General features: G+C 42.5%; 1 protein-coding gene across 4 annotated transcripts in view; it reads left to right on the top strand.

Moving 5' to 3' along the window:
* Window positions 1-23,585, top strand: part of LOC104485029 (protein mono-ADP-ribosyltransferase PARP12) — a 31,597-nt gene extending 8,012 nt beyond the window's left edge. Inside the window, exons 3-15 of one of the 4 annotated variants that reach the window (XM_086758057.1) lie at window positions 1,062-1,314; window positions 1,424-1,552; window positions 1,925-1,981; window positions 2,060-2,158; window positions 2,885-2,986; window positions 7,961-8,084; window positions 9,306-9,471; window positions 13,050-13,170; window positions 13,735-13,831; window positions 14,271-14,349; window positions 18,901-19,031; window positions 20,815-20,966; window positions 21,594-23,585. In XM_086758057.1, coding sequence (XP_086614183.1) covers window positions 1,062-1,314; window positions 1,424-1,552; window positions 1,925-1,981; window positions 2,060-2,158; window positions 2,885-2,986; window positions 7,961-8,084; window positions 9,306-9,471; window positions 13,050-13,170; window positions 13,735-13,831; window positions 14,271-14,349; window positions 18,901-19,031; window positions 20,815-20,966; window positions 21,594-21,880 — 1,797 coding nt within the window. In that variant the 3' untranslated portion in view covers window positions 21,881-23,585. Of the gene's footprint in view, window positions 1-1,061; window positions 1,315-1,423; window positions 1,553-1,924; window positions 2,159-2,884; window positions 2,987-7,960; window positions 8,085-9,305; window positions 9,472-13,049; window positions 13,171-13,734; window positions 13,832-14,270; window positions 14,350-18,900; window positions 19,032-20,814; window positions 20,967-21,593 lie in introns of all 4 variants that reach the window. The other 3 variants (XM_086758066.1, XM_086758049.1, XM_086758075.1) reach the window with 3 other exon arrangements.
* Window positions 23,586-23,999: the final 414 nt, after the last annotated feature.

The following is a 23,999-nucleotide window of genomic DNA, read 5'->3' as shown; positions in this document are numbered from 1 at the left end:
CCTCCCACCTACTTTGGAGTAAGATTTTGGAAGTTAATTGTTCTGTACCTGATTCTAACTGATAGTGATGAGGAACTTGCCTTTGGCGATGAGTATCGTTAATGAGTATGAATCCAATAAAGAGTTTGTTTGCAGTTGAAACTGGCCTAATTTTTCAGTCTTTTAAACACTGCCATCCCAGCAATCTCTAATTCCCTGATTGATATATATATCTGTATATATTCAGTTGCAACACAGCATAAAATCTGTCTCTGTTGCTTGGAACATGGGTTGGGAGGCATCCTGTGACAGTTCTGGTGTGATGTTGGGGCTGTCTGCCAGACAGCTGTGTGTGTCCTCAAAGCAGCTTGCTTGTTATGGGCTGCTCTGTGTACTGCAGCAGCGGAAGTGCTGCTGTGGTGCTTGGTGAGCAGTATGAAGGAGTTTTTGCTGTGTGATTTGTTCCCTGGGTCCAATTCACTGTGTATCTCTTTTTGTGCTGAGCAGAGGAGTAAAGAAGTGTGTTGCTTTTTTCCAAAAGTACTCTAATCTCAAAGCATTCTTCTTATCATTTTTGGATGCCCAAATCTTCAATGCAGAATAAGCTTTACAAATAGGAAGTGCAAATGCAATTTTAGCTCCGTGAAGTAATATCTCATTTGACGCAGTATGTGTGTTTTTATGGAGACACTTGTTATGGTTTTGTTTGGGGTTTTTTTGATTTGGTGGTTTTTGTTTGTTTGGTTTTTTTTCTTTTTTGGTAATAGAGTAACTGTAAAACAGTTAGCTGTTATGCAGTCGTCTTGCTTAGAAGTACCTTAACACTTATTGGATTGACCTTTCTTTTTCTTGGAAAAAAAACACTCTGCACAACTTAAAAAATGAAAATGCATGAGTCAGATGAAAATGCCAGCTCTTCCATGCAAGAAATATATTTGGATTAAAGAAGTCATAATGAACACAGGCCTTTAGTAATAATTTTTCTACTATTAAAGCTGCATGCCTATACATCAAGGAAAAAAAAATTACTGATTCTAATATGCTTTTCCATTTCATATTGTATCTGTCCTCGCCACTTCTAGGTCTGCCAATTTTACAACAGAAAGGAGGGTACCTGCAGCCATCAAAACTACTGCAACAAGCTTCATGTTTGTCGACATTTTCTCCAAGGGGAATGTAGATTTTTGCCATGCAAGAGGTCCCATAACCTCTTGAATACCCATTCACTGAGAGTGTTGGAAACTGGAGGCATTGATGAGAGCATAGCTTCCAACATCCAGGCTATATATAATCACAAGCATGTGGAATTCAACAAAGAACTGAAGAAGGGAAAAAGTAAGTTGTAAGACACACTGGTTTAAATAGGATTCTGAGTTTGATAGAGGTAGAAGCCGTTCTTGCCTTACTTCACAGCTAAATCCCGTCATCCTTTCTGTGCTTTCAGTACCTAGCTACAAACCAAGAGAAAATTTGTTGAAAAACACGATGGCTGTAAGGAGTAAAGAACTGAGGATACCTTTGCAAACAGTGGGCTCCACACTGCATGCGCCAGCTTCAGGCGGAAAACATCTAGGTAAGTACCAACTACTTTCATGTGGAATCAGCTTTTCTATTTCCGCTCTTACAGTGTATATGTATTTTTTTTTTCCCATCTGCCGTTGATCTGCTTTCAGGAATGGAGTAAGTCAAGGCCAAGTCCTGTGCGAGGGAAAGCTGTTTTACTATTGCCTAAAATACTGCATGCAAAATTGCTATTGAGTGGCTGCTGATTAACTGTGACTAGCTGGGATTTCTAAGTGTTATTGCTGATCTGTTATATCAGCAGTGGAGTGCTAGTGGAAAATTATATGTGTGATGGACATAATTCTCAACACACAAATTGCGATATTGCTATCTAGCTGAGGTTCTGGTCCATTAGTGCTATTCATTCAGTCTTCTCATGCAGGTCCTGGTAGCAATGTGCCTACTCAGCACCAACACCAGTTGCTAACAGGAGCTGGAGGTAAAGACAAAGGTATGGATTTTTGTAACCCTCTAGTCTTGAGGTCAGTGGTTCTCATTGGGATTTGGTTTCACACAGTCCTACAGCTCCCTGTGAAAGCCGATGCAGGTCCCAGTAGCAATGTGCCTAGTCAGCGCCAACACCAGTTGCTAACAGGAACTGGAGGTAAAGACGAAGGTATGGATTTTTTATAACCCTCTAGTCTTGAGGTCAGTGGTTCTCATTGGGATTTGGTTTCACACAGCCCTACAGCTCCCTGTGGTAGCTGGAGTGCAGCTTATGTGTTTACCCTACCGTATGCTGAAAGCCATAATACTGGACGGCCTGAGGAGGAGTGTTGAGATTTCTGCCCAAGGATTGTGCAGCACCGCGGGGAGTAGTCTGGGACTGCTCTAGTCTCTGTACTGTTCTGGACACATTGCTTCCTTCCTGGGAAGGAGATTAGGTTGTATCTGTGTGTGTCATATGTTTCCTTGTCTTCTGTCCCCAGGGAATGGATATAGCTTTGTCAGTAGAGTGGTTGTCTTGATATACCTTCTAGTGAGTGAATAGGAACTTGTAAATCTCCTGTCCTCCTGGGTCCTGTATTCACTCCCCACACCCCAACGTTGTTCCTGGCAACAGCTGTGGTCAGTCACACCCTGCGTTACTCTCTGAGCTTCCTGATGTTGCCTTTGCCAATCTCCACTGAGCCTTCTTCCGTTGTAGGGGTTTATTGGTCAGTCACAAAGCCCTAACTCATGCAGTGGCCTGTACGGCAGATAATCAGATCCTGTAAGTGCTTGACTTGGCGGCTGCAGTCAACTCCTTGTTATTTCTGGGACGAAATACCAAATGCAATGTCGTTCTCTTAGAGTTGTATTTCAGTAGGGCAAATAAGGAGTGATGTGTTCTTTCCTGTAGATAAAAAAGATTATTCCTCTGCTAAAGCTTCAAAGGACAAGAAAGAAGATAAGAGTGATGAAATATGTGTGTTCTATGTCTGGAAGTACTGCAAACATAAAGGTAAGCATCATGAAAAATAATGTTGTCCTCGGAGAGCAGCGTTTGCAGAGGCGCTCCCCACTCCATGGCTCGGACTAGTGGTGGCATATGGAGTTGCAGTGGTGATTGTGCCTTCTCACTCATTCGCTTTGTTTCCAAGTCACTAATAAACACGGTCAGAATTACAAACATAATCAGAGGAAAGTCATGGGGGTACGCTTAGACCCTTTCTCCTCTACATGATCCATCTATGACCTATTTCGGTCCTGTTGATGGGGGCAGGCTTCGGATATGTTTCTGCGGCAAAAACCTGTCAAGTGTAAATGTTACACTTCCGGTAACTATTAGATCAATTTAAGAGCTGGCCTTATGCTGTCGTCATTGACAACTCGTAACAATATGTCATCCTTTATTCCTGCTGTATCCTACGTACATTAGATAATAGTCATGTTCTCCCCCATTAAGTCCTTTAAAAGGTGATCTGAGGTGTTAGAACATCTTAAGAAAATGCAGTAGTGCCAGCTAAGTCTGGTCCATCGACTGTCTGGCAGTGGCCAATAACAGAAGTCTAGGGGAAAAATATAAGTGTAAACAATTATATTTGGGGGATATCTCTGAACAGTCACTTAACCCCCAAGTTAGGGTCTTCCTTGGTTTTAAGGAAGTACCATAAGATTTTCTTTCAGTGACCTTGTCCAGTCACTTTCTAAAGGACTACTCGTTTTTCTGACAAGCTTGTGTAGGTAAAAGATCCGCTCAAATTGGATCTGACTGTGTCTACTTCCCCTTAGGATATGGATGGTAAGTTGCCCAATAACTGTTTGGTCTGAGATGTTTGTGTGTATTTAGCATTTCTCTAGTTGGTTTTTGGTCAGGTAAAGATGCAGTTCTCCCGTCAGAAGCTCCTTTTCTGATGAGTAAGTTACTTTGGGGCTTGTTAATACCTCTTCTTCACTATTACTTTGAAAGTGGACAGTACTTTAAAAAATAAATTATATATTTTATGCGTATTTTATGGACCATAGAAATGAAATCTGGCCAAGAGACCAAGTGTGGTTTTGTCTGCAGCTTTTCAAGTTAATTTAAGCACAGTGCTTTCAAGCCAGGGTACACTGCAGCCCTTTTAACAAAAAGAAGGAAGAAAGGAGTAAATTACACTGTTGTCTTCATATCTGGGGTTAGTTTTCATATGGAATGGTGAAGGTCCTTTTGGCTCTGTCTGTGTAGCCGCTACTCTAGCCTTATATCACGTTTCTCAGACTTGCTGCTTCTTTAGGACCAGGCTTGAATCATAAACTGTTTTGGGGTGGAAGAGACCTTAAAGACTGTCTAGTTCCAAACCAAATGCCCTCCTGGGCAGGGACACCTTCCACTAGACCAGGTCACTCAAAACCCCATCCAACCTGGCCTTGAATATTTCCAGGAATGGGGCATCCACAAATTCTCTGGGCAGCCTGTTCCAGTGCTTCACCACCCTTACAGTAAATAATTTCTTTCTTATATCTAATCTAAATCCACCCTCTTCCAATTTAAAGCCATTACTCCTTGTCCTGTCATTACATGCCCTTGTCAAAAGTCCCTCTCCAGCTTTCTTATAAGCCCCCTTTAGGTACTGGAAGGCCGCTAGAAGTTCTCCCCAGAGCCTTCTCTTCTCCAGGCTGAACAGCCCCAACTCTCTCAGTTTCTCCTCATAGGAGAGGTGCTCCGGCCCTCTGATCATCTTTGTGGCCCTCCTTTGGACTTGTTCCAGCAGGTTCATGTCCTTCTTATGTTGAGGGCTCAGGGCTGGACGCAGTACTCCAGCTAGGGTCTCACAAACGCAGAATAGAGGGGGAGAATCACCTCCCTCGACCTGCTGGCCATGCTTCTTTTGATGCAGCCCAGGACACAGTTGGCTTTCTGGGCTGCAAGTACAGATTGCTGGCTCACGTTGAGCTTCTCATCAACCAACACCCCCAAGTCCTTCTCCTCAGGGCTGCTGTCGATCCATTCTCCACCCAGCCTGTATTTGTTCTTGGGATTGCCTGACCAATGTGCAGGACCTTACACTAGGCCATGTTGAGCTTCATGAGGTTTGCATGAGCCCACCTGTCCAGGCTGGCAGGGTCCCTCTGGATGGCATCGCTTCCCTCCAGCATGTCAACAGCACCACACAGTTTGGTGTCATCAACAAACTTGCTGAGGGTGCACTCTATCCCACTGTCCATATTGTTGACAAAGATGTTAAACAGCAGTGGTCCCAATACTGACACCTGAAGAATGCCAGTTGTCACTGGACTCCACTTGGACATCGAGCTGTTGACCACAACTCTTTGAGTGCGGCCATCCAGCCAGTTCCTCATCCACCGAGTGGCCCACCCATCAAATCTATGTCTCTCCAATTTAGAGGCAAGGATGTTGTGCAAAGCATTTGATACTGTCCCACACAAGTCCAGGTAAATTACATCAGTTGCTCTTTCCCTGTCCACCAAACCTGTAACCCTGTCGTAGAAGTCCACCAAATTTGTCAGGCATGATTTGCCCTTAGTGAAGCCGTGTTGGCTGTCACCAATCACCTCCTTCCTCTCCATGTGCCTTAGCATCGTTTCCAGGAGGATCTGCTCCACGATCTTGCCAGGCACAGAGGTGAGACTAACTGGCCTCTAGTTCCCCGGGTCTTTTTTATTTCCCCTTTTTAAAAATGGGGGTTATGTTTCCCCTTTTCCAGTCAGTGGGAGCTTCACCGGATTGCCATAACTTCTCAGATATGATGAACAGTGGCTTGGCAACTTCATCTGCCAGTTCCCTCAGGACCTGTGGATGCATCTCATCAGGTCCCACAGACCTGTGCATCTTCAGGTTCCTTAGATGGCCTCAAACCTGATCTTCTCCTACAGTGGGATGTGGCTAGAGCACTTGCCGGCAAAGACTGAGACAAAACCATCATTGAGTACTTCAGCCTTTTTCATGTCCTGGGTAAGCAGGTCTCCTGTTTCCTTCCAGAGAGGGGCCTACACTTTCCCTAGTCTTCCTTTTGTCATTGACGTACCTATAGAAGCTTTTCTTGTTGCTTTTGACGTTCCTGGTCAGATTTAATTCTGTAAGGGCTTTAGCCTTCTTAACCTAATCCCTGGCTGCTCAGACAATTTCTCTGTATTCCTCCCAGGCTATCTGTCCTTGCTTTCACCCTCTGTAGGCTTCCTTGTTGTGTTTGAGTTTGTCCAGGAGCAACTTGTTCCTTCACGCAGGCCTCCTGGCATTTTTGCCTGACTTTCTCCTTGTTTCGATGCGTTGCTCCTGAGCTTGGAGAAGGTGGTCCTTGAATATTAACCAACTTTCTTGGGCCATTCTTCCCTTCAGGGCTTTATCTCATGCTACTCTGCCAAGAGATTGCTGAAGAGCCTAAAGTCTGCTCTCCTGAAGTATAGGGCAGAGAGCTTGCTGCATGCCTTCCTCGCTGCCCTAAGGATCTTGAACTCCACCATCTCATGGTCACTGCAGCCAAGGCTGTCACTGAGCTCCGCATTCCCCACCAGCCCCTCCTTGTTGTTGAGAACAAGGTCCAGCATAGCACCCCTCCTCATTGGCTCCTCTCTCACTTGCAGGAGGAAGTTGTCATTCACACATTCCAGGAACCTCCTGGATTCTGCCCTGCTGTGTTGTCCCCCCAACGGATATCAAGGTGGCTGAAGTCCCCCATGAGGACCAGGGCTTATGATCATGAGACTGATCCTGTCTGTCTGTAGAGGGCCTCTTCTGCTTGGTCTTCCTGGTCGAGTGGCCTGTAGCAGACCCCACTCTAATGTCACCTATCCCTGTCCTCCCTTTAGTCCTAACCCGTAAGCTCTTCATCAGCTTCTCATCCATCCCCAGGCGGAGCTCCGTGCACTCCAGCTGGTCATTGATGTAGAGGTGACACCCCGTCCTCATCTCCCCTGCCTGTCTAAGGCAGTCTGGAGGCTTAAGTTGGTGAACTTCTGGACCTGCATAATGTGAAAGATGTACCCCTGTGGCTGGCTGTGGAGGTCAGGCTCAAAGCAGTTATACCGTGACCACCAAATAACAGTTGGAGCACACCAAACAGTGTGCTCTGCCGTGCCATGTTTGGCTCAAAAAGTTGTAAAAAGGAGGTCTGGTCCGCACTTGGATGGAGAGTGTGCATCAGCTTCCCCCAGCAAGGAGGCTGAGAGGTCAGCCACTGCCTGTATCCAGCAGCGTGGACACACGCAGGGGTGTTAAGCAGGACTGAACTCAAACGTGCAGACAATACGTGCATTGAAAACATAGATGAATTTTAAAAAATGTCAAAAGCCTTCCTGTGTGAAGGTTGTATAGCACTGCTGCAGGTCTTGCATGCAAGGCAGTTAAAAGTTGCTGCTTGCCATTTTCTGAGAAGCAAAGCATCAATTCCAACGGTGCCTGGCGGTCTTGTTAGGGCAGTGTGCTGCCTGTTCAGGGGTGAGTGTGGGGGTCCCTTTTGGGGGATGTTCTGTGGAGTATTGCAGTCCATTGTGCTGCCTGATTCGTTGGTCTAGGCCTAAAAAAAAGTCATTCAGGCCTTGGTAACTACCCTGCAAGCTGTAAGGGAAAGAGAGAACCAGAATTTGATTCTCTCAGTACTTATCAAAGTGCTTATGTGATATGTTGACTACACTTCGTACAGCCGAGGAACACGGTGGTGAGACACATGGACACGCACTTCCTATCTGTGGCAATGCTCTCCCAGCTGCCAATGTCGTCTCTCAGCAAAGGGAAGGTTGTAGTTTCTTTGCAATATATTTGGCAGTATGAGAGCTTATGTTGCTGTTCTAGATAAGAGTGAAGCAACACACACCTCTGTTGTTCAAACATATTTCTGTTTTCAGCACGCTGTCTTTATTGCTCATACCAAAGCCTGGGAGATGAAGCCAGAGCGTAAAAAATGCTTGTTCCTTCTTTTTTTTTTTTTTTTTTCCAAATGTCTTGCTCTCTCTGTTATGATTGCAGAACTCTTGACTATGTCTGATCTCATTACAGATAAATGCAGATTTGTTCATTACCACTTGCCATATCGATGGCAGGTATATAATGGGGTCACTTGGAATGACCTTTCCATGATGGAAGAAATTGAAAAGGCCTATTGTGACCCCCAAAACAGCAGGTATGATGATGTTGGACTGCTTGCTTAGGGTACTGTGCTTGGGCCCCTGAGGAAAAACTCTTGCTTTCTTCATCAAGATATCTGACTTCCATAACTTCTGATGACTGAGCTTCTCAGAATCTGGGAGGATGTACAAATGAGAATTTTTCTTTTTAAAAAGAAAAGTAAAAGTGATTGCATGGAAATATCGCCCCACTTTTGTCTTCTGAAAATAACACAACAATATCTGGCATTTAAAACTCTATACAGGGTAAAAAGAAGTGGGTGGAATTTAGTGCTTAGAATATTAGTATTTCAGATAATGAATCATAATTTATTTATAATAATTGGGCCTTTTAACAACAGAGCTAGTCCTTCCCTATGCCTATTCCTTTCTTAATACAGTTAGTATCTATAATAATAATATTATAATATCTGTAATGTGCCTAGAGGAATTTTATGAAATGCCCTTTGTGTAAGCAGCCCATCATTTTATTTATTTATTTAATTATTTATTTTAGAGAGTGCATTTTCCCTTTAACTCCTTTGTGAAAGCCCCACTGTAAGCCACCTGGATTCATAGGGGACCCCAAGATTGACCTCAGTAAAATTATATAATCATTTTGGTGCGTGCCTCTTCAGACAGCAGATGATTTTGATTTGCAGCTTGATAGGCTGCTGGTGCAAATCACAAGCAAGATTCCGCAGAGGAGGCTGCTTTCAAAGTCTTTCTGCTGGAGAGTTAATTTTTCAAGGCTCCCAAGAGTTAGAGCCCAGGTGGCTCCTGTGATGAATGCTATTTCAGAACTCACAGCTGTGATTACGTCATCTGTAACCACAGAAAAAGAACAAAGTTGATAAGCTGCGGGTGTTCGCTGGCAAACCCAGTCACGTACTTCCCAACCTCTTTTGTACTGAGAAAAACTGTGACCGTGCTTATTTATCGCAGAAATACCTTTTGCCACATTGTACATGTAGCCCCGGACTGTCTGTAAAGCTGGCAGTGCAACATGTGGCTAGCGATTGAGATGGCATTCAGTGTCTCACAGGCCATAGTTCACTTCTGAAGACTGGAAACAGTTTTAAGAGCTGCCATGCACGGTGTGAGAAATATTCTTATTTCAGGCTTAATTAGGTTCAGGCAGTTGCATTATGTTAAAGAAGATTGCACCAGCTTAAACTGGGGATTAGAGGATAAAATATATACTGTTAACTATAACAAACCTGAATTTGTCCTTACAGCATAGCAGATAAGAAGATTAATTTCCAGACAATGACCTGCAGTTCTTCTTCACTTCGACGCCTCTCTACAGCATCATCAGTCACAAAACCTGGGTTTGTATTGACCACCCAGTGGATTTGGTATTGGAAGAATGACCAAGGCCAGTGGAATGAATATGGAAAACAGGTGAGTCCACATCCTGTGCTTTGAATCACTTCTGAAGAAATGTGTGGAGTTTCTTCCCCCCATTCCCCTTTACTCTGCAAGGTTAATTAAGTAAATACTTGTGCTTGGGTTTTACAGTGTCAAGTAAGGCAGTGAAGCTACGGATATTCATAACAGATGTGATAAAATGATCATAGGCTGGAGGGGAGGGAACACACCTTATCTCTTTGCAGTGAGGTTCAGTATGAACGATTGTCTGTCTTTGGGTCTGGATAATTTGTTATAACTGCTTTCCTGACAAAGACCATGTTGGCAAATGCAGGAAAGCAAAATTTTTTTTTTTTTTTTCTTTTTTCAGCTTGTGTTGATCAGACTGGTTTTGATAATGCATGCTGGCTTCTGTAGTCAGATTCTCTTTTGGAGTTGTCCATGGCTTCTATGCAGATTTAACATGTATACACTGTCCTTGAGATGTATTGCCTTTTAAATTTTTCAGGAAGTAGTCTTGCCTCTCTTCTGAGCCTTGTCCTGCTTCCTTGGACATGCAAGGATTGCTCTGCTCTCTCAGATCAAGTGTTACCTTTTTCCTTGGGTGGCCAAATCCTCTTTGAGAGTCATCTATCCGAAGAAAACAGGAAAATAAATAAATAAGCAGCGTAGTTTAGCCCCACTTGGGACTAAGCACTACACAGTCACTCACTCACCCTCCCCCCCCGCACACCCCCCCCCCCCCCCCCCCCGAGGGAATAGCGGGGAGACAATATAACAAAAGGCTTGAGGGTCAAGATAAGGAAAGGGAGAGATCATTCCAATTACCGTTACAAGGAAAACAGACTCTACTTGGGAAAAACCCAATTGATCAACAATAAAACCAAAGCAGGATAATGAGAGGAAAAACCCAGATCTTAAGAACACCTTCCCCCCCCACCCCTCCCCTCTTCCTGGGCTTAACTTCACTCCTGAATATCTCCACTCAAATAGCCTCCCCTCAGGCAGCACAGGGGGCACAGGGAATGGGGGTTGTGGTCAGTTCATCACACATTATTTCTGTCACTCCGTCCTCCTCAGAGGAGGAACTCCTTACGCTCTTCCCCTGCTCCAGCGTGGGGTCCCTCCCACGGGCTGCAGTCCTTCACAAATTGCTCCAGCGTGGGGACCTTTTCCACAGGGTGCAGTCCCTCCAGAACAGCTGCCCAAGTGCAGGCCCTCTGTGGGCCACAGCCTCCCTCGGGCATCTGCCTGCTTTGGCATGGGGTCCTCCACAGGCTGCAGGTGGATCTCTGCCCCTCCGTGGACCTCCATGGGCTGCAGGGGGACAGCCAGCCTCACCATGGCCTGCACCACGGGCAGCAGGGGAATCTTGCCAGGAGCTGCATTACTCCTTCCCCTCGTTCTTCACTGACCTTGGTGTCTGCAGCTGCTCCTCTCCCAAGAAATTCCTCACAATTGGACTCGGGCAGACACCTCTCATATTCTCTCACATCTCTTATCTTCTCTCGGCCAGGTTGGACCAGACCCAGACAGCCGCTTGGCAGGAGGCCAGAGCTTGAGGCTGCAAGGCCCACAGAGCTCACGCCACTCCCTCTCTGCCTGCGCTTCTGTTTTATTTTCCCCTTCTTAACTACATTATCACAGAGGCATTATCACCATCGCCAGTTGCCTCGGCCCCAGCCAACAGCAGGTCTGCCCTGAAACGGGACAGATCCACTGGACAAAGAGGAAACTTCTAGCAGCTTCTTTAGGAAGCTGCCACTGTGGCGCCCCCCCCCACCACTACACAAACCCAGCACGATAAGGAATCTCTCCTTCCTCCAAGGTAGATGAGTTTTCCCCATCTGGTTTACAGTATAGCTGCACAAACGGCAGAACACAAAGGTGATCCAGGGACGTGGAAGAATAGACAGGGAAAGAGGATGACTCTCATAATGGCGGGCCTGGATTTCAGTAGGCAGCTTAAGTGGACAGCATCTCCATCAGCATACTCTCGTATTTTACGTTGGTTTGTACATTAGAGAATTATACTTGCATCGTGGTTTAACCCCAGTGTTGCAGAGCAGATTTAGAATCTGCCAGCTACGCGAGTTTGTCACAGGGGAGATTTTACACTGTTTAAGGAACTACCACTAAAGGTAACAGCAAAAGTAGTTCTGTTGGAGCAGGATGTTGTAAAAGTGAGACTTAACAAAGCCCAATGGCAAGGTTCAGCCTATTACTCGCTGCACAGAGGATATAATAATAATTCAAAGTTACCAATACAAAAATCTTAGTACACTATAATACAAAGTTATGCACAATATTGGTTGCTTACCAAAGATCAACAGTTGCTAAGGGCTTTCTCAGCCTCAAGAAGTAACCTTGAGAGGCGTCCCAGCTCAAAGGGAGATCACAGCTGTGCAGCCTGCTCCTTAGCAGGGGGAGCTCAAAAAGGCCTTACTCAGCCTGTGATATTTATGGAATAAAGTGGTTGTCTCACAGTCAAATTACATGCATTGGAAAAGGTAAGCGTGAGACTCCTTGTATCCGCAGCTTTCTTTGTTCCTTCAAAAATTAGCCTTGGAAGAACCACCTGCTATTCATGTATTAATCGCATGATCAGTTTTCCATTTTTCCAAGCTCATATGCATCAATGCTTACCATGTCACTCCGTTCCTGTGTGGGTTTTCAGAGAACAGGTTGAAACTGGAGAAGTTCATGGCCTGGTTGTGGCCTAGGTCTTTACTTCCTTTGGAGTCTGAGCCAAACTAGCACTGCTCAAGGAGTCGAGTGCATTCATCACACCTGGCCGGCAGCTCAGCCCCACACACCACTCGCTCACTCCCCCGCAGCAGGATGGGGGGGAGAATCAGAAGGGTAAAATTGAGAAAATGCATGGGTTGAGATAAAGACAATTTAATAAATAAAGCAAAAGCTGCATGCACAAGCAAAGCAAAATAAAGCATTAATTCACTACTTCCCATTGGCAGGCAGGTGTTCAGCCATCTCCAGCAAAGCAGGGCTCCATCACTCATAAAGGTTGCTTGGGAAGAGAAATGCCGTAACTCTGAATGTCCCCCTTATGCTTTCTTTTCCCCCTAGCTTTGTATGCTGAGCATGATGTCATATGGTGTGGAATATCCCTCTGGACAGCTGGGGTCAGCTGTTTCAGCTGTGTCTCCTTCCAACACCTTGTGCATTCCCAGCCTACTCGCTGGTGGGGTGGTGTGAGAAGCAGAAAAGGCCTTGATGCTGTGCAAGTGCTGCTCAGCAGTAACTAAAACATCCCTGTGTTATCAACACTGTTTTTAGCACAAATCCAAAAAATACAGCAGCATATAAGCTACTATGAAGACATTTTAACTCCATCCCAGCCCAAACCAGTACAATTTGTTACAGAAATTTAAATGGGATACATGTGTGTCTGTCATTACTGGTTATGTATTTGTGTGAATGTTATGAGAGTTTGGTAATTGCGCTTTAGGCCACGATAGTTCTGGGTAGATTTGTCTTCATCTGACTTTTTGCTTCCTCTTTCCCTCTACACAAGCTAGTTATCCAGAGTTTAGTCCTGATGCTGTTTACTGATTACACTTTTTTTTTTTTCTTCCCCCCTTGCTGCAAAGGGAGAAGGAGATAGTGTGAGCTCGCCATCTTCTGATATTATTGAGAATTTGTATCTAGCAGATCCAGAGACCACCATATCTTTCCAGGCTGGCTTGCATCATTACCAGCTCAATTTTAAAGGTACTCATTTTAAAGGTTCTAATTTACAACTATGCAGTGCTTTACAAAGACTAACTTGCAAGCTATCCCAGCTTTTAGAAGCTATGACTTCTTTTACTAACATTGGCAGATTTGTGCATTGAAAGGGGAAGTGAGGTAGCAACAGCTCAGAGGAAATTCCTTACAAAAGTAACCTTCCCCCTTATTCCTTGACACTATCTAGATTCACACTGGACCAGAAATAAAAAGATTTGTAGTCTTCACATAAAGTCATAGTAAACCTTAAGTAAAGTGAGGTAACCCTGTGAGTAGTAAAAATGAAAAATCAAGCATTTTTCTGTGCTGCTTGGAGCAACATTTAAAGAGCATGGATGACTTAAGGGAGCAAGCAAGCTAGGTACAGGTTAAATAATAGAATTACAGGAAGGACAAGAAGCTTGCATAGGCTTTGTGCAATTATTTTTCAGCAGACAGAATTGACAATGAATATGTACTTTTCATTAATGAATGACTGTCATTAATTAATGACCCCGTCTTGTAGACTTATTCATGACAGTTTCTTTTTCCTTCTCTTTCCTCCTCAAGAAATGACCCAGATAAACATCTCATTTAAAACTCGAAGACAGGTCTGCAGGCGACCAAAGTTTGTGTCTTCTGAAGACGTGCAAAAGATAAAGAAAGGGTAAATGATGCTTTTTAAATTGTTGATTTTTTTTCATGTTTTATAAGTAATTATAAAGCAAAATGGCTGCCAGAGCTGGCAGTAAATGTGCAAAGAATACAGCTGTTGCTAGAAGAAAACGTACTCATTTGACTGAACAGAAGCTATATTACAAACTGCTGGCTTGGTGCATCATCTGGTTTCTGGGGTACACGTTACTCCAGGTACCACATCCACAGGACCGGTGATGGACAGTCTTAAACAAGCAAGTGAAAGAGGACTGTGACAATTGAATGGCAGCATGTAAAGCCCAGCTAACAGACTGAGGCCGTTTCCCAGTTTCTTTGTGGTTTATTTTGTTTATTTTTAAATGTAGGAAATGGCCAAAGGGGATGCTGCCAATTTCAATGTTCAGAGCGTGACTAGAATTACTAACACCTCATTTTCTGTCTGCAAACAGCCATAAGGATTCTTCTATTCCAAATCAAGCCTGTCCTATCCACTGGGATCAGTCTGCACTACCTGACTTGGGATACAAGGTATCCTTTTTTTTTTTTTCCCCTCTTGTAATTCTAGCATGATTCAAAGGAGGATGGTGCTCAACTGAAGCAATTGTAAATGGGTAGATGCTAAAAAGGGACAGGAGTGATTTCTTGGGTGGATGTGCTAAAGATCTAGGTGATCTCCCAAGAGCTCCTGAAAAAGGTATCAAATTCCCATGAACTTGATCTGCATTTTAGGCATCTATCTACATGCAAAACCAAAACTCATCTAAATCAAACCAAAAAGATTCACTGTTAAAATGTACGAATGGCTTACCTGGGTGACTCGGTGGACCAGTTAAGCACGGATCTTCTATGAGGTGTGTATTTCTTCACTAGAAGCTGGGCTGAGACCAAACCCTTTCTGTGTAGGCCGTTAAAAAGCCATCCAATAGTAATACCATATTGGTTGTTGGTGGATAAAGTCTGGAGGGGAGATGTAGGAAGGGAGATCTCTGCGTGCTCTTTCAGGTCACCCAGTACTGTCACATACATCACAGATCTGTGCACAGACCACAGCCTCAAGGAATGGCAGAAATAGTTACAGCCAATAATATCTAAAAACATTTGCAGTGATCTCTTCAACAAACCAAACCAAACCCCTGCCGGCCCAAAGTCTATGTTCCTGTTTGGTCTATCAGGACCAAAAATGTGCAGGTTTTTTTTTAAATTAGTAGTTCAAATGGTATTAAGAAGCAGTCCTTCTGGAAGAGCAACACAGACTGTGGAAGTACTACAGTATGCTAGAAAAAATACTTTTCAGTGTTACACTTGTCCTTTTTTGTAGTGGTTTTTGACCCTGATTAAGGAACAGCACATAATGTGGAGCATGAGAGGTTTTCCTTGTTGACTGTGTCACAAAATCTTGTGGGCTGCTGACCACATTGTACTGACACAGATACCTTGATGACAAGGGACAGGACAGAAATAATATCGTATTTCCAGAATTCTTTATGGCTACTTTTGGTGGACAGAGAGCTCCATTGCTATTCTCACTCTTTGTATTTTCTTTTTGCTGGTGTAGTTACATTGGCAGTGGCTTGAGAACCAGAAATATAATCTCTTGGCTTCCACGGACTGGTTTCTGTTATTCTGCTTTGTGCTGAATGTTTCGTTTTACTCTGACTACCCTCTTGTGTTGGATTATACCTTCCTCAATGTAATACCTGTACCTGGCCGTGTGTGTAGAGCAAATACATCTAAATACAGTTCTGATGAAAAAGGAATGGGTAAAATTTAAGTCAACTGCTCTGTACATTAGCGCCTTTCAAATAGGGGTTTGGTTTGGTTTTTTTTTTTTTTTTCACAAATAGCAAAAACCCCTAATTTTTCAAGATTGCAAAAGTGTCAGGTGTCCAGCACCCACTGAATGAACTAATAATGTGTTTGTGTGGGAATGTGGCAGCCAGATCTTTTGAAGATCTGAGCCTGTGATATTCTGAGCTCTGTCAAAATAGTAAAGGATATAGCTGATCAGCTCTTCCCTTGACTTAGCAGCGGCTTAATTGATTAACGTAAAACTTGAATTTTTCAAAAGAAGACACAAAGCTCAGTTCCTTTTACGTCTCTGAGTTGTACATACTTAACTGCTTCCCTTACTTACTCTGAAAATGTCAGTCTGAATTTCAGTTGAGTGCATTTGTTGGGATGTTTCTGGAACCACTGGGGTGAGTGTGAGAGGCTTTGGAATGTGATGTGCAGATCCATGGTATTGCTGGTGGTACCTGTGGGGATGGGTGAAATAGAAGGATCATCTTGTTTCCCAGAGCTCAGTTTGCTTGCTGAGTTGGCACCTAAGAAAACAGTTTCTTAACCTGTAAACTGAGTGCCTTTCATAGGAAAGGAAAAGTTAATTCTGTACCTAAAAATTGACAAAGCCCACAGTACCTGTTGGCACTAAAACTGAAAGCTTGGGCTAAATTAAACATTTCAGTGGAACCCCAGGCTTGGTTGTTTTTGCAGTAGGTAATATTGGGACTGGCTGGGGTTCTGCAGGCATGTGGTGACCATCGTAAGATCTGACAATTAACGCTTGATGAATTCCCTTCTCTTCAGACATTGACAAATAACCCTGGCAAAATTTGCTGCACTGGAAGTGATTAATTTTTAAAAGGAACACCTGTATGAGATAGAAAATAATCTTTGCTTAAAAAGAGCAGCTCTGTTTTGGTACCGTTGCTTATTTTTTGAGTGTTGCAGTGTCTTAATCTGTAAGTCATTTAGCATCATGGTTCTGTAGAAACTGGAGTGTATGAAATGCACAATGGAAATTGGTAATGCCAATTGGAAAGTTGGTGTGAATTTCTTCTGTCTTTGTTTAGCAGACAAAGTGGAATTAGTAGTTGGTAAACCTTTTAAAGGCAAAAAAAAAAGGGTATTGTCTTGGAACTTCATGGTAGGTTTAAAATTGTATCTTTAATGTACAACTGAGAAATGTATGCAACGAACGTGTGGTTTTATGTCAGGGGATTAATTTTTGTGTGGCTGCTGCATTGCTGAATGCTGACGTGCATGCCAAAGATTGCTGTGCTCTAACAGGAACGGGAGCTGATGCAACAGGAAGAGTCTGTCTGTGGGCTTTGTAGACATCAGTGCTGGTCGGTTCAGTGTTGCTGATACAAACTGTGCTGCTTCCACTCCCTAAGTTAACCAGCTGTCAAGGTGTGATATCACAGAGCACTGTTCTTGTACAGTCATATGCTAACAGAAGGTACTGTCAGGGTGGTGATTCTTTCTCTGCCTCAGAAACTCCGCTCCTTGATAGTGGGTTAGCAAATGCTTGTGCCTCTAGGGTTTTCCTTTTTAGCTCTGAAGAGGAAAGGAGCTAAAGAAGTTACATCGTTATGATGTATCAACCTGCAGTAGCAATGTGGTGTTACCGTTTATTAGCAGGGGTAACTTCCTTGGGGAAATACAGACAATTCCACAAAGTTTTCATGCAAAAGAGAACTGGCTTTGTTGCTTGGAGGCCATCGTATCAGAAAATAATTGAAGTGTCTTTCTTACAGGATTAGGCCTTGTACAACGTGGCTGACCCTCTGTTTTACCCAGAAAGGTTACAGTTCCTCAAGAACAGTTCCTCAGTAAAAGATGCAACATAGCAAAAGCACATTTGTAGTCTAAATAAGAATTGTTTATGTATAAATAAAAGATGTAGTACTGAAATACAGTGACCTAATTCTCGTCTTGTAGGTGATGGTGAGCTGTAGTGTCTCAGAGCATGCAGATAATCAATACCCATCCAAATTGTTTTATGTGGTGTTTTGTAAAGAAGCTTTGGAAAATACTCTTGTATTAAGATATAGAAAGTTTCATTCAACCTTGTAAAAGCTTTTTAATAAATTCAAAGAAAAAAGTCTTCCTTGTGCAGCTCACTTTATTCTTAATCCTTAGAAGACATTCCTATGATAGGCCTCTTTGTCAGTAGGTGCACAAGCTGGACGTGGCGTCCAGAAAAACACTTCCTCATTTATAGGCCACTGTGAAATGTGAGTCCTATTTTATCTCCTCTCTAAACTCAGCCTTCTAAAACGTGGAGCTAAGGTTGATTTGGTTAAGATGTTGATTTCATGTTACCTCCTAGGATGACCACAGCTTTGCTGCTTAAAACAAAACTTTGATACGTGGGATGTTGGGCATTTCACTTGGAGTCGTCTTGAGTCCCTGCTTGGCTGGAAAGTAAACTGGAAAGTATTACAAAATGACATTGATCTGCCAGCATTATGCATTTTCAGACAGTTTTATGGAATATAACTGTTTATTCTAGAAGATTAAAACTACAGATTACTGTGGAGGAAAAAAATGGAAAATTTATGTGTGACATAAGCAAGCAGAAGAGCTCAAATCATGTTTTAATTGTGTTGGATTTTTAAACATTAAAAGTATGGATAAATAGACTTTGTTTCTTTAGGAAAGGAGGTGATGTATTTGCTTAAGCAAGTATATTTAGTGTAACATTCCAATCAGAATCCTAATTATTCTCTTCTGTTTAGAAATGTAACTTTTTTTTTCCTTAAGTCTATGTTTAAGTGCAACTTTCCAAGTTTTGACTTAGAAAAACTAAGGAGCTATGATGCTGGGAAGTTGTATGTTTTTTGTTTGTTTCATCTTTAACAGCTAAAGCTCCCTTAAATGTGTGGTTACAAATGATACCGTTATCTAACATCTTTTGTTATTAATCAATTTCATATATAAAACTAATATTATCTGGAATAATAAGTCAAGTTTTCCTTTTGAAATTTCTGTTTCATTGAGATTTGGAGTTACAAGAGTCAACTCTTACTTGGAGACAATAAACATTTAATTGACCCTTTTGCTTTCAGCATCCTTCCTGAAGAAAGGTGAGGTGCCCTTGCAAAGCAGGAGTGACATACTGATTTACATATTAACTGTGTGTCCTAATTATTCACGTAGTCATGATCTAAAGGATTGAATTAACCTTTGTAAGTGTAGTATGCAGACTCTTCTGAAAGTATATATGCTGTAATTAGGCTTCTGCATATTATGAGAAGCCTCAGGTCTTCTTTTGCTTTGGTTTATATTTTATAGGCAGTGGAGATCAGTAATACAACCTCTGAATACCAGAGAATAAAGCAGCTGTTTCATCAGACTATGAAAAACTACTGTGTCCTTAAAATACGGAGGATTCAGAATCCATCCCTCTGGAAAGTGTTTCAGTGGTTAGTATTTGTTTCCTCAGAGTTACGGGGAGGCCGTCTCCAAGAGCTGGTGTCCTGTATCTGCTTCCTAGGAAAGGAAAGACAGTACCACCTGTACTTTAAGGTGACTGGTATTTCCTTCTTAGGAGCAGTTTCAGGAGTGAAATTAAGTGTCCAAGGCCTTCCAGAGAATGCCATGCTCCCCGGGGGAGGTTCCCTTTGCCTGGCTCCTTGGAAGATAGAGGGAGGGGTATGGACAGAAATACAGGAATGACACAAAATTGGGATGAGGATACCCCTCAATGACATGGAATAGTGTACTGTCTCAGGGATTGAACAGTAACTGCCTGCTGCACGCGTATTCTGTCTGTTACAAATGCTTATCCGTTACTGTATATGAAATACTTGCTAAAAAAGAAGTGGGCAAGCGTAAAGGGTGCTTGAGTCTCTTTTTCCCAGTCAGATTTATTTAAGGCTTTCTCAAGAGTTTGGGTGCCTTTGCTGAATAAAGTCAGTATTCACGGAGAAAGAATCCTTGTGCTTTAACTTAATGATCTCTGAGTTCCAGAGCTCCTTTCTTGTTTTCAACATCTGCATCAGTGATACTGAACTCCAGGTGCTTATGCCAAGCTAGATACCAACAGATTTGACCTGGTGCTAGTGACAATAAACAACCGTGTTCAAGTTAATTTGGTAGCAGATTAAGCTGTTGCATAGAACAGTTTTCTAGTTTAAAACAGAAGTACAGATACTTAATAGAAGTATTCAAGGAGTGTATAGAATGGTAACGGAGAAGAAAAATACTGCTCAAATAAGGACTTTCACCTGCGAAGTGACTGAACCCAGGAAGTCATCAGCTAATAATTTCATAAAACCTTTTCATCTAGCAAAACCTAAGACACTTCAAAACACGTCATAGTGCATACTTTCTCTTTTTGCCCTCCTCCAAGGAGATAATTAAGCTAACCAGGCAGAGTTCAGCACTGCCAAGTTCTCAACAGACAAATTTCAGCCCATTGCTCTGGACTTTTCATTTATGCAGATTACAGGTTGGAAGGATGCTCCCCTCTCCCTGGCTCTGTTTACGTTGTAGTTGATCACTTCCTGAAGAATTTTACTGTCTTGTCTGCTTCACCAGCTTCTGAAAAGCTGCGGGACGTCTAAATGCTCTGAAATAGTGATGGGAGATACTAGTTGAGCTTTCTGTTGTGATTCCTCTTTTGATACTGGTCGTAGCTCAGTCTGACTGTGGCCTAAACCACTAAGGTCTGCAGTGGTGAAAGAAGGCTCAGTTTCTCTCCTTCTGGCTCTGTCTCCTCAGCTGCACTGACCTCACTGAGGGGCGGGAGCTCAAGGTGTTTGGCAGTCTGAGTTCAGTAGGGGAGTGAAGAACAAGCTGCCTCTAGCTTTTACCCACTGCTGGAGCAGGGGGGCTCTGCAGTTAGTACCACCTCCCCTCTGCAGAAAGTTTGGGGGTGGGAAGGGACAAGACACATTAAAGCAGAACTAGTAGGGCCCTAGAGAGGAGCAAAAGGTTGGTACAATGGGGACTGTAATAGTGTCAATGCTTACTTAAATTCACTGAAGAAAGCCGGAATTCTCTAGAATTGCAGGGCAGTTGTATCAGTATATTGCTCATCTTATAATTGTTCACCATACTGCTTGTCTGTCTCGTCTTCCAAGCTGAGAAAGGAGAAAGCAAACTAGAAATCTCACCCAGATGATATTTGTATGTACATTATATACTTTCTTTTTTTAAAACCCTTTCTCCCTCACACTTCCCTCCCCTGCATTTTTCTGTTAGGCAAAAGGAGCAGATGAAAAGGGAAAATGGAGGAAAGGAAGTAAACGAAAGGTTCCTGTTCCATGGAACCAAAACCTCCTTCGTGGAAGCCATCTGTGTTCACAACTTTGACTGGAGAATTTGTGGAAGCAACGGAACTAACTATGGAAAAGGTATGTAGGAAGTGACTGTGTGTTAGATGTCTACTTGAAACTCCTCTGATACTAGAGCAATCAAAGTTTCGAAGTCTTTAACTATGGAGGGTGAAAAAAAGAGGTAGGAATTGGTATTGTGATCTTCCTTCCCTCTGAAGAGGACAAGGATTTACTTTGTGCGGGGGTAAGTCTTTTCACAAGGTGTAAAGAGAATTAATGTAGGGATTTGAAAAAGCCACTCTTGCTGTAGGTGGGATCTTCTCAAGGCTCCAGGTTGTAATTTGAACTTCCCAGAGAAATGGCTGCTCGTCTTCCTGGTAGGGAGCAAGAAGGGGGGTGCAGTCCCTCAGTAGGATCGTGGAAGGTCCTCGTATTTTCTTGTCTATCCCTCTCATTGTAACACACATATCTGTAGTGATTTTATAAGTTTTGGTTTTTTGAAAATATTCCTAAAATGGCAAATTCTGGATGGAAATCCTGTGGTGAAATCCTTTCTCTGGTAAAAATTTCTATGGTATTATGTAAATTGAGTAAGTGGAGACCTGAAAGTTGGGTTAAATACCTCCTAAAAAACAAAAGGATGCTCAGTTTTCACTGTCACTTTATACATATTCCTTGTAACCATGTTTTCGTATGATTTTCTAGGAAGTTACTTTGCTAGAGATGCTTCCTATTCCCATGCATACTGTCAGCAGCCTACAGTGGAAACACACATCATGTTCGTGGCTCGTGTCCTGGTTGGAGAGTATGTTAAAGGCAACGCTGCCTATGTTCGCCCGCCGACAAAGTCCATTGACAACCTTCGCTTTTATGACAGCTGCGTGGACAATGAGTTAAATCCCTCCATTTTTGTTGTCTTTGAAAAATACCAGATTTATCCCGAGTATTTAATAGAGTATAAGGAGGAAGAGAAAAAATGTATTGTGTCTTAGAGGGATCAGAGCTGTTTGTATCCCTCATCTTAGTTTCTGTATCGCAGGTGTTCTAACACTTGGTGACTTCTTTCTTTTTAATACAATCCTTTGGAACGTTAATCCGAAGAATTCCTGTATTGAGGAGGGCTGGCAGAACAGATGTTGTATTTGCTGAGACCAATTGCCTTGTCTTCTCTTCTTCCTCTCTTAAATGAAGCACAGACATTTGGATAACCATAGCAGGAAAATCAGAATCATGGGATGGGAAACAGAATGTTACTGTGTCGGTGGACAAATAATTGTAAACGCATTTTCTTAGAAGTAGAGAGAATTTATCTTTGCAAGCAATTCAGTTAAGAGGCAAACTAGCAATACAGTAGTTTTGAAGCAAACTCTCAGGTTTTTAGTAGTCAAAGATTCTTTTCAGTGCAGAATACGGTTGTTCTTGATCCTCTTGTCTATCACAGTTTTAAACAAGTCAGTGTACGTAAGAATGACTCAACTTAGTTTTCAAAGTGCTGCTTGTTAACACTGATACTATTTTTATGTTTTAAATAGTAAAACAAAAAATAAAAAGCTTATTTTAAATCTATGTCATAAGTTCTTAAATGGAGAATTTTCATCTGTACAATGGCAGCTATTGTTTGGATCAGAAAATTCTTGGATCAGATTCGTTGTGCAGATCTGCAGTAACTTGCTTTGTGATCTATACAAAAACAGAGCTCAAGTGAAACTCTGAAAGTCAAAATCTATGAATAAGCAGGTACTAAAATGTGGTGGTTTGCCTGCAACTAATGGCCGTAAGTATATAAAGACTGTGTCACAATGAGCCAGGCTTTCAAGTGAATGTGGCCACGTGTTTTCTCTATGTGAACATTTGCTTCACACACGCTATAGGACAGGAGAAACGTTTTAAGAAGCATTGATATTTTCTGTCCTATTTGTATACACTGATTTTCGTTTTTCCAGAAATACATGACTGGAAGAGATCAGTCATGTTCTCTCGAGGCCAGTGGTAAAACCGCTGTCCTAAGACACTTAGTATACGTGTTTTGTTGCCCACAGTGCATTGGGCAGCTCGCTGAGAACCTGCTGGCAAGTGTAGTTCCTCTTCGTGTTTTGAGGTCGCTGTGGGTGATCCTGGGTACTGCTTCCCTGGGCCCATTTTTTGATACACTTGCTTTCTCTTTGTCAGTGATGTACCACCCTACTAACGGTGGTTAAGCCCTCATTTGTTAAGTTACATGCATTTTACTGTCCCAAAAAGAAAATACAGAAACTTGTATAGAGTTTCTACAGAATTTTAATAAGGAGTTTGTGAGTTAATCAAACTGAAGACCCTCTGTACAAAGCTGTCTTTTTCAGGCAGTCTCACTGTTAAGAGGGAAACTGCTGCTGAGGAGCAGTAATTTTTGCTTTCAGATAAGCTTTGTAGTAACACGAATAGCTTCCTCGTTATTTGCATCTTCAATACAAATCTGTCAACCATATGTACTATGCAAAGTTTGCAAGTTTACTAAGAAGACAGGGAAATATATTAAACTAGCAAATCTTACTAAAATTACTGTCTTAGAACTAAATGGATCACTAATGCATCAGTAATGCATTAAAAGGGGATGATTTTGCCACTTTTTAAAATCTCTCTCTTTTGTTTGCCTGTAGCGTTCCTGAATAATTTTTCATGAGTTTTGCTATATTTGCAAATAAAATGTGGTTTCACTCACTTTTTGCTTGTTCATGTGCAGTTTGTCTCCATATGTAAACAGCTAAACAGACCCAGTGAGCTGGGTCATACACATGTGCTCAGTGTCTTCCTTTCATCTGTGTTTCTAAACCAGGGAACTGCATGGATGTAGTTTTTGCATTGTAGTGTAGATGATTAGCTGTGCTTCACATTTTTCAAGAGCCCTTCCTTAGGTCTGGCAGAAAATGCTGCTGTGTGGGGTATAACTCTCTGGTGTACAGGATATTGGCTGTTTAATGGGTGGTGGGGTTGTACTGTAGAAGAGAGCTGCTCTGGGGGAGGAAGGAAGAGCAGAATTTCAGTCTGGGTAACTAAGCTGAAGAGGGAAGAAAGCTAGAAAAAAACATATTCTGAATGCAGGAGGATGGAGCGTAAAGAAAAAAAAAAATGGTT

This window comes from Chlamydotis macqueenii, chromosome 1 (genome assembly GCF_036417535.1).
Source record: "Chlamydotis macqueenii isolate bChlMac1 chromosome 1, bChlMac1.mat, whole genome shotgun sequence".
Lineage (NCBI taxonomy): Eukaryota > Metazoa > Chordata > Aves > Otidiformes > Otididae > Chlamydotis > Chlamydotis macqueenii.
Note: the sequence above shows the minus strand (reverse complement) of the source record. Positions and strands in the feature narration are given on the sequence as shown.